The sequence below is a fragment of the Clinocottus analis genome, unplaced genomic scaffold (genome assembly GCF_023055335.1).
Source record: "Clinocottus analis isolate CAN_PGR_092001 unplaced genomic scaffold, fCliAna1.0.p SCAF_26, whole genome shotgun sequence".
NCBI classification, from domain to species: Eukaryota; Metazoa; Chordata; class Actinopteri; order Perciformes; family Cottidae; genus Clinocottus; species Clinocottus analis.
Genome location: NW_027175998.1, coordinates 4,103,968 through 4,113,967, shown reverse-complemented (window position 1 = coordinate 4,113,967; position 10,000 = coordinate 4,103,968). Strand labels below are relative to the sequence as shown.

The following is a 10,000-nucleotide window of genomic DNA, read 5'->3' as shown; positions in this document are numbered from 1 at the left end:
TAGCATGGCTTTATTACCCCCCCACCCCTTCCCCCTGAGTGTTTTAATCCAGGCACCGTGAATGAACGATACACAATTCAAGCCAAACAAATCACAAATGAGCCTCACGTTACCATGGAACTGGGTTAAATACACGTTAGCTTGCGAGCCGTTCAGCCTCTGTGCTTGGCATCATAACAAAACGTAGGCTAGTTAGCTAGTTAGCTGGCTTGGTAGACAACAAAGCTCAGCCAAGCTACAGACGGTCGTGCGGTATTTACGGGTCTGCCGAGATTTATTCGTCCCAGATCTTCAACAGGATTTGTTTTTTTTTAAATTAATAGCTGGCCGATTAATACCCGGCTGAGGATGGCCCCATGTATAGAAACGATTATAGTAATATTGAGACAAAGACCGAACACGGTGTGTGTAAACACTGTTTCGTTAGCTGGTTTTAGTACAACTTGCAATTGCCTGTTACATAATAGGGTCGCACGCCATTATAATGGGGGTTTGCAGCACTAGGGAGAGATTTAAGGGTATGCATCACAGTGTCCCCTCGGGGGAGGGGGGCAATGTGATCCTTTGTCTGGATGCACAGCAGAGTCAGAGTTGGGAGAGGGGTGGGTGGATGGGACACAATCCGAAAAGGGTTGTTGGCATGAGAAAGGATCAAAGGACCAAATTGAAATTGATTGACTCTCTACCTCCATCTGGTGGTTCGTCTTCCGCCATTACACCAGCTAAACACCTGCAGATTACAAACCTCTCAATTCCATCTAGCAGGCACATTTTGTAGTAGTATATTTATTGTGTGTATTTGACGAGGAACAAGCTAAACACCAGCACTTTCCTGTAAAATTAATGCAATTACTGATTTGAAGTTGTAATGATATGATTCAATCCATCAATACAACAGACATGTACAATGCGCCTTCTTGTGAAATAGGTACAGAACTAATGTTTTCAACTGGTTTGGTTATTACTTTACACTAAGTACGTACATCTACACTCAACAAATACGCTCAGCAAATTCAGAATTAGAAAATTAGGTTATATGGACATTATGGTAATATGAATGTGCTAGATTAGGTTTTCAGTGTCCATTTTTAAATACATTAACAATTTAAACCATCAAAAATGAATTACTTTTCAGATATATTCCCATCTGAACTGTAAAAGTACGGATGCTATCTATAATAGCGTATACAACATCTATTCAGAAAAATGTATGAAATAGAATAGATTTTTTAGAATATATATATATATATATATATATATATATATATATAAATATAAATAAAGCTTTAGCAGAAAATCTAGTTTGCCCAGATTTGACCCTGTTACCGTTTCTCCCCACTTAGCTAACAAACTAATCAATATGTTTTGACCGTAGCCAATATCCATCAGCATTACTAATCAGAGGCAAATTATACAATCTAATTTAATTTCTTTTGGTTTTATTGCCACCCCCCCTCTTCTTTTTCCAGGTCGTATCTGGTGAGGGGCAGGATGGCGGGGGCAGAGGTGTACAGCCCTGCAAACCCCACCTGCAAGATCATGACCTTCAGGCCCACCATGGAGGAGTTCAAAGACTTCAACCAGTACCTGGCTTACATGGAGTCTCAGGGCGCTCACCGCGCAGGCCTGGCCAAGGTAAGTTGGACTAAGGTGCAACTTCTCAAAAACAGTTTGTCTACATCTGTGAGTTGCTGTGTCTGTGCATACAGTTTAACTTCTGTTCTTGAAGGTCGATTCTACATCATTTTGTACTAAATGCAGTTTTTGTTTGTGAGAAGAAAGACATCAAAAAAGCAGAGGAGGACTTTTTTTGTGTGTGTGACATATTTAGTAGTTGGCCTGTTGGACACGTTGGTTCAACTACTGCTGGTTCCAAATGATGAAAACGCTGATCAGAGGGACATATTATTACCAAGTAATATTTTCAACAGCAGTCCTTTCCTCTCACGTTGTTCCCCTCAGGTGATCCCTCCTAAAGGCTGGAAGCCCCGTCGTACCTACGACGACATAGACGACCTCATGATTGACGCTCCCATCCAGCAGATGATGGCTGGCCAGTCGGGGCTCTTCACTCAATACAACATCCAGAAGAAGCCTCTCAACGTGCAGGAGTTCAGGCGGTTAGCAAACAGTGACATGTGAGTATCATGTAGTTCATTGTTTACGTTCACACAGTATTTACATTCTGGAGCTGCCAGAGTAAGACACAGGACTTTTTTAGGGTATGCGGCTGGGATATTTCTAAATGTACAATGTTAAACAAATGTATTCTTAGAATACACTTTAACCTCTTGAAGATTATTGGTTACCCGGCAAACTGTCTGACGGAAATAGAGAGATACTTAATACCAACGGCATGAATGTAGTATGTGAATGTTTTAATGTAGATTTAGTTTAAGTAAAAGTCAAGAAGTAAATGTACACATTATGTCCAGGCGGTGGTTTTGCAGGTGTTGCTGGCATATTTGCCCTAAAAGGAAGTAAAACCTAACCTTTTTATGAATATTCATATACTTGTATATCTTATATAACTGAAAGGAAAAACAATGGAAAACCTAACAAATGGTAAAAGAGAAGGAAATAATGAAATGCTGTCGTTAACAAGTTCATTTCCAGAGCTACAGTTTTCTCAGTTGCACCTTTTTGAGTCGTGAGAAAGTGATTTTAAAGTGCAGGAGCTTTATTTGCTCAGGGTGTGTGTTGATGCTGAAATGTGATAGTTATTAATGTCAGGTCACCTTGAGCTAGATTGATTTTTATAAGCATAGAAGATTATAAAAACAGGATTAAGGATGCCCTGCTACTGAACACTGCTAATGCATTGTTTCATGTATTTTAATGTTTTCTTTGATGTCTCATTTTGTAACATCTTACTTTATTTTAATTCTATTCATTTCTTCTTACGTGAATGTTTGAGTGCTGTTGTCTTAGCCAGGACTCAATGACAATGATCCTAGAAAAATACATGCTAAATAAGACCCATGTGACTTTCCTCCACAGGTACTGTACACCTCGCTACCTGAATTATGAAGATCTTGAGAGGAAATATTGGAAGAACCTCACTTTTGTCTCGCCCATATATGGCGCTGATGTCAGCGGCAGCCTCTATGACGAGGTAGATGATGCTTCTTCCTCCTTCGTGGCTGAATCTCCATTTGTATTCGACCATTTCCATCCGTGTGTGTTCGTCTCTGTCGCCACATATTCAATCTCTCAAGGAGCACAGGTCCAGTGTTTGTAACGGGTTAATAATAGTAATAGTGATCATTCACTTCACAGCTGGCCAACCCTGGTGTAAAAATAATTGACAATAAAACTGACTTTGGCTTTGAATACTAATCCTCAAGGTTGTTCTACTCTGTTAGGATGTGGAGGAGTGGAACATTGGCCACCTGAACTCTGTCTTGGACGTGATCGAGGAGGACTCCGGGGTCTCCATCCAGGGCGTGAACACTCCGTATCTGTACTTTGGCATGTGGAAGACCACCTTCTCCTGGCACACGGAGGACATGGACCTGTACAGCATCAACTACCTCCACTTCGGAGAGCCCAAGTCCTGGTTAGTATGGAGGGAGGGGTGTATGTACGGGGAGGGGTAAATGCACAAAGAAGCAATAATGTGCACCATGACGTCATGTCATGTCACTTTATTTATGTGGCACTTTTCCGAACTACCCGTACAATATTAGACGGGGCACATTTACAACGCAAAGGGAATGAACTGAAAGCACGCCCCCCCCCGAACTGTAATGTGATAAAACATACAGAAAAACACAGAAAATGCTCCGACTAGGATCCCTGACTGCGAAGTCTCCATTGCCTCCACGTGAGAGCTCGACATGGGAAAAGCAGCAAACGATGCGTTTGAAGATCTACAGGTGTGGGAGGGGGCAAAGAGCAATAAGAGACCTTTGGGGCTTTTGTGCATAATCAATCATATCATCATATAAATGTATCCTGAAACCCATGCATGTTAACTACAGGTATCTGGACTTATTGGAGGGCCTGTATCTTTGTGGAACTTTTCTCTTCTTCCCTTCCTTTTTTTTAAAGTTTTGGCTCTAATGGTGCGTTAAAGGGCAAGGGCTTTCTATACGGGGGCGTATTTACATAAAGCTTCACTCTCTTGTTTGGTGCAACATGTTAAGGAGATAGAAGTCTGCGTGTGTGTGTGTGTGTGTGTGAGTGTGAAACAGGCTCACAGATGGAGATTTGTGTCCTTTTCATAACGCACGTCCATATTTGCGCCGGGCCTGCGAAATCCATCGCTGACACTCTCCAGTCAGATCTCTTTTGTGATTTTCTTATAAGTGGATTTAAATGGCGAATTACATATATTGTCCTCATTCTATTAACCCGATCATTCTGTTGCATAAGGCCCTTGGGCTTTTGTTCCCTTTCTGCTTGTTTGCACACTCATGAGGTGGTTACCTGCAATAAGGGATTGCACTTTAGGGAGTCCAAATACTGGTGAGAATAGAGAAGGTACAATATAAGCAGCAGTAGGGACATCCAGGGAGGGGGTGAGTGGATGTGTGTGTGTGTGGACCTTTTGTTATTCTCCAAGGGCGTAAGCATATGGTTTGATTTCCTGGAAGCTATCCTTCTTGTCTGCGCAGTGGAGCGAGACAACATTTAATATCCCGACCAGTCAGCCACATGCCATGCATTGTTTCTGTAAATCTACCTCAAACACTTCAATGCTAGCGCAGTAAACTAAGAGGAAGTGGTCGCTTTTCCCACGACTACTTCTATCAGTTGCACACTGCAAATAACAACCGGAGAGACGTATGGGACGTTTGCCTCGTAGCTCATGGACGACATGTATATATTCTGTAGACTTCATTCAGGGGATCCTGTAAAGATTATACAGTGACTGCACACATGATTTACAAACCCACACAAGTGGATTCATTGTTAAGTTTCTCTTTTAGCAAGATATTTCAAGAACAGCGACGATGAGATTAACATAGTACATTTTGCAGGTGCAGATACAAGATTTGACAAACTTTAGGGGTCGCAAACTACTTAGAATTTCATAGATTTAAAGAATCTGGCTACAATCAATTGTAGCCAGGCTTTAAGGAAGTTCAGGTTGAAAACATGAAGTGACTGAAAAAGGTGAGGATTGCAGGTAGATGAAAATGGAGTTTGCCTTTTTTATTTCTTTGTCAGCTCGGCTTGCTCCATCTCTCCCTCCCTCTTGCCCTGGAGGGAGTTCTGCTCATTAGAGCAGTGAGCCCTGCAACCCCACAGGGATCAGTGTCACAGACAGACAGTGTTACACACACACACACACACACACATACCATCACATACAGCAGCCTGATGATCCAAGCACCCACACACATGCATGCCCTTATCATCCAGCGCACACACACACACACGCGTGCACGCTCTCTCATCTCGCTGATATTCTGACACCTCGTCCCTGGAGGGGAGCGGCTTAAAGATGCACCTCGCTCACCGCCTCTCAACCCCCCCCCCCCACCCCTCCAACTCCCCATGTCACCTCCACCTGAGGTTGCCGCTCCCTCTCAACCTGTCTCCTCACCGCTGTGTTAAGCTGACAGGTTGATATGATGTTAGAAATGCCACAGACCCGAGGGCGGGCGGCGCGAGTCAAATGGAACGCCGAGGCAAACCTCGAGGGAGTCCTGTCGCCTTCCCTGCGCCTTCTCGTCAGGAACTTTTAGAAAGCAGTTCACATTTTGGATAGCGCCAGCGGGTGGCGCAACAACAACAAAAAAAACGCAGGATGAGGACAAAATAAGATGAGAAGATGCTCCACTCGACTCAGACGGTGTGTGAACTGGGCTCCATATTTTTTTTAATTCAGTATTGCAGAAACAAAAGACCAAATCGAAGGTTATAAAAAAGTTAATTGCATGTTTCTGCAGTATATTTGAATATACTTATATGGTTTCATTTGTGATCTATTAATAGATTTAAAAAGATTTTAAAAGAGGCTCATCATCCCGGTTGCATTTGTTCATCTCTCCACCACTTGATGGCAGTCTTGAAATTGCGACGGCTTCTCTCGGCCGCAGATGTCCGTGGCTGCTACTCTGTGTTCATTATGCCCTCGCGGCAATGCAGCGTTCAGAGTTTTCCCATGCACGCTTCCGAAAAATAATAATCATAATTCAGACCGCTCCATATCTCTCTGTTGTCTCTCACAGGTACGCCATTCCCCCTGAGCACGGGAAGAGACTGGAGCGTCTGGCCACAGGTGAAAGAATCATTTGCATTCTCTTTGTATGAAGGGAGACGCGATTAAATAATGTATACACAAGCAGGTCTGCATTATAAATCAACAGCACATAAATTACACTGTGCAATGAGACGGCATTAGCGGTAATGTCATGCTAATGAGCGCGGCACTTTAGGAAAATACATAATGTGAGGTATTCGGAGACTAAATTAACTTTAATGAATATGATTACACGCACAACTAAGGAACTGTTTAAGTGTAACGTGAAATGAGGCTGTCGAGGTTTAAGATTGCAACGCTGATTACTTCGCTGGATGAATGAAAATCCCAAAACGCTGAAAACTTAACGACAAATATTAAAGCGCAGTGAAACGGCGACTAAAGGTTGAAACGTGAGGAAGACAAAGTCCGAATACAACAGATTGTTGACTATTCTTAATTAGTTTAGTCAGTTATCAGTTCAAAATAGAAACAATTACATATTGTAAAATGGATTCCAGAGGAACTCTCGCTGGGTTTTCTTTGTGTTTCGTGCAGTATCCTTGGAAATATATAATTTCCGTTGTCTTGTCAGATAAAACGAGCAATTAGGAGACGATATTTTGGGCAAAGGTGTTAACTTTTGATGGATATTTCTTTGCAATTTTATAAACAAATGAATTGCTTTCATTTTTAATATAAATTAGTTTGGTTTTGATAATCATCCGCTGCAGCTCTGGTGGAAACAAGCTATCACTGGAGTCTGAAAAGGTTGACAGTGTCATAAGACGTCCGCCTCTCACTTCAATTTTTAGTCAGGCTTTTTATTCATGTATGTTTTTTTTTTTTTTGCTATTTTCTTTTCCCCCGACTGGCTTTCTCTTTGTTGACGGTGTGTGTGCACATTTTTGTCAGGTTTCTTTCCCAACAGCTTCAAGGGGTGTGAGGCTTTTCTCCGTCACAAGATGACTCTAATCTCCCCTTCCATACTTAAGAAGTATGGCATTCCCTTTGATAAGGTAGGCTCTCAAGCCTTTTGAAAACTGACTCGGTCCTCCTCTTCTTGCCATTTATACTGTCGACATTTCACAACTTTCTGAAAACGGCTTTTCTTGCCACTCAAATTTAACAGGGTTTGCATTTATTTTCTTTTACGTGCTAATTTAAAAAACAGTTGGTAACAGAAGTTAGTGTTTTTGTCACTCATTCTTTGTAGTAAAGCAATATGCCCCCCCTCTCCTCCACCTCTGTCTTTCTCCCTTCTGATCATAAATGGATACCAGATTACTCAGGAAGCCGGAGAGTTCATGATCACCTTCCCTTACGGCTACCACGCTGGCTTCAATCACGGCTTCAACTGTGCAGAGTCCACCAACTTTGCCACTGTGCGCTGGATAGACTACGGAAAAGTGGCCACGCAGGTAACATTCATCTGAAAACCTTTTTTGAAACGGCGCACCACTTTGTGTTTTTGCAAAGTCTCACAAAAAAGTGTCTCGGATTTGAATACGCTTAAATTTACCGGTACAGAGCCCTCGTCCAACCGTGTCGGGCTATAGTTTATCTTTAAAAGTGACCGTCTCCAGACAATATATGTCCTCCTGGTCTGTCTCTCCTCTAGTGCACATGTAGCAAGGACATGGTGAAGATATCCATGGAGCCCTTTGTGAAACGCTTTCAACCCGACCGCTACACTAACTGGATGGGGGGCAAAGACTCTGCACCCCCCGACCACGTCCTTGCTACGCCCAGTACGACGCCGGAGCTGCAGAGCTGGTTGCAGAGGCGGCGCAAGAACAAACCTACGAACAAAGGGTACCGCCGTCACACTCGGTTTTCTATGACGTACTGTGCAAAAACGAGTAGTTTAGCATCAGCTGATGGCGCTACTACTTTAAGGGTTTAATCTGTGAGAGTAGTGCTGATTCTATGTTTGTTTTTAATGTCTTGCGCTGTCCTCCTCGTCGTTAATGAAGATTAGATTTTGTATACGGACGACAACATTTATTTGTTAGATTTCCATCGCAATATTTGGAGACGCTTCCGGTTGCGACGGTGAACTTGCTAATTGTGTCTTTTTAAAATGTTTGACAGCCGCAGAAGCCGAATGTCATCGTCTCATAAGTCCCAAACACTCTGCATTGGCGTTAGTGTTAATCTTGGTTTTGATTTCTTATCCTCTCTGATCCATCTGTCCTCTCTTACAGCTGCACGCACTCCCGAATGCGCTCCAAGCGCCTCAGAACCACCGTGGAGCCCATCGCCCTGGACGGCAGCGCGGCGCTGGCCGGCAGCAAGAGGAAAGGCCTGGCTGGTCCGCCCGGGCCCAAGGTGCGGAGGACTGTGGCGGGGACGAGCTGCAGGGAAGAGGAAGATGAAGAGGAGGAGGAGGAGGAGGAGAAGGAGCAGAAGAGAAAGGAAGCGGAGTCGAAGCACAACCAGAACTCCGTTCTTTCTGGTGAGAGACGGTAGTCGGTGTATACGTGCGTACGTGATCGACTGTCAGTCTGAACATTTTACATGTTGGAAGTTTCTCATCTGAGATATGCGAGGAAAAAAAAAAGATTTTACAGCTCTTTTTTCTTTTTTTCTCTTCAACAGGTCCTTGCAGACAGATGTGTGTGGTCAAGGTGAATCGCGTGGAGAGTAATAGTTTAAGTTTTTTGACTAAGGAGTCGTCCCAAAGCTCTCGCTGCAGCTCCGTCCCCTCCCCTGCTTCAGCGGCGAAGAAGGACCTCAAGGCGGAGTCGGGCACGCTCGCTGACCCTCAGCGCCTCTCGGGCTCATCGGGGGTCGCGAGCGCTCCCGAAGGGCTCGGACGATGGCCCGAGGCCACCCAGACGCTTCCGGGGATTAATAAGCCGCGGTGTTGCGCTCGTGAATCGCGAGGCCTCTCGTCTTCTCAGGACTGCTCGGTCAGGGTCTCGCCTCTGGAGGCCAACAAACTCCGCCCGTCTTCCCCCACGACGGGCCCTTCTGCCGAGACTCAGGCGAGCTCGCGTCCCTCCGACGCTGAAGCTCAGACGGCGAGCTCCTCGCGCGGAGAAGACACTTTAAGCCGAAAGCCAAACACTGACGGTAGCATGGACACGGGTACCGAGGATTACACTGACAGCGCTGCGAAAGCAGAGAAAATGGACACGCTTGTTCTCCCAAAACATATCAATCCACACTCCACTACAGAAGCACTTTATGATCTGAAAACTGAGCCCGTGGAGGAGGACAGCTCCACGTCCCGCGGCTCCTTCTCCCCCGCCGCACACAATTGCAGTTTGGATAAAAACCGCGCTGAGGAAAATCTTTTCCCTCCGCTGCTCCAGAGGAACGCGGTGGATATGCCGCAACTCACTCCCGAGCCAGCAGATAAGGTTGAAATCTGCCCTTTGCCCCCCGTGCTCATCCAGGAGATGCCCTCGCTCACCCCGGCCGACGACGGGCTGGCCGCCGCCCCGAAGGCCAGCTCGTGCGGTCACCAGGTGGCGCCGGTGCTTCAGCGGGAGACGCCGACCAGCTCGCCGTCCTCGCATCGAGCGCAGCAGGAGGAAGAGGGAGAAACCGACGTAATGGTGTCAAAGGAACCTCCTGCTGCAGAACCCGCCAACGAGTGGCCTTTAGATTCTCCGTATAATTGCGACGGGGCGGCGGTGTCTGGTTCAGAGGGAAACGCGGCTCATCTAACCACCAGCGCTCTGCACAAAATAACATCTGGCGCTGTCCAGGAAATGCTAATAATGCCGGGATTGGCTGCAGAAAAGGAACCAACGACGCTGGAAAATGTTACTCCTGGACAGACGGGTGGCTTTTCTC

The 10,000-nt window shown here is 45.1% G+C and overlaps 1 protein-coding gene across 7 annotated transcripts in view; it reads left to right on the top strand.

Moving 5' to 3' along the window:
* kdm4c (lysine (K)-specific demethylase 4C) overlaps positions 1-10,000 on the top strand; it is a 28,401-nt gene that overhangs the window by 588 nt on the left and 17,813 nt on the right. For 6 of the 7 annotated variants that reach the window (XM_068592075.1, XM_068592078.1, XM_068592077.1 and 3 more), the window contains exons 2-11: positions 1,470-1,635; positions 1,963-2,138; positions 3,001-3,115; positions 3,366-3,559; positions 6,183-6,232; positions 7,109-7,212; positions 7,477-7,614; positions 7,815-8,008; positions 8,401-8,651; positions 8,795-10,000. The exon at positions 8,795-10,000 is cut by the window's right edge. In XM_068592075.1, coding sequence (XP_068448176.1) covers positions 1,492-1,635; positions 1,963-2,138; positions 3,001-3,115; positions 3,366-3,559; positions 6,183-6,232; positions 7,109-7,212; positions 7,477-7,614; positions 7,815-8,008; positions 8,401-8,651; positions 8,795-10,000 — 2,572 coding nt within the window. In that variant the 5' untranslated portion in view covers positions 1,470-1,491. Of the gene's footprint in view, positions 1-1,469; positions 1,636-1,962; positions 2,139-3,000; positions 3,116-3,365; positions 3,560-6,182; positions 6,233-7,108; positions 7,213-7,476; positions 7,615-7,814; positions 8,009-8,400; positions 8,681-8,794 lie in introns of all 7 variants that reach the window. The other variant, XM_068592079.1, reaches the window with a different exon arrangement.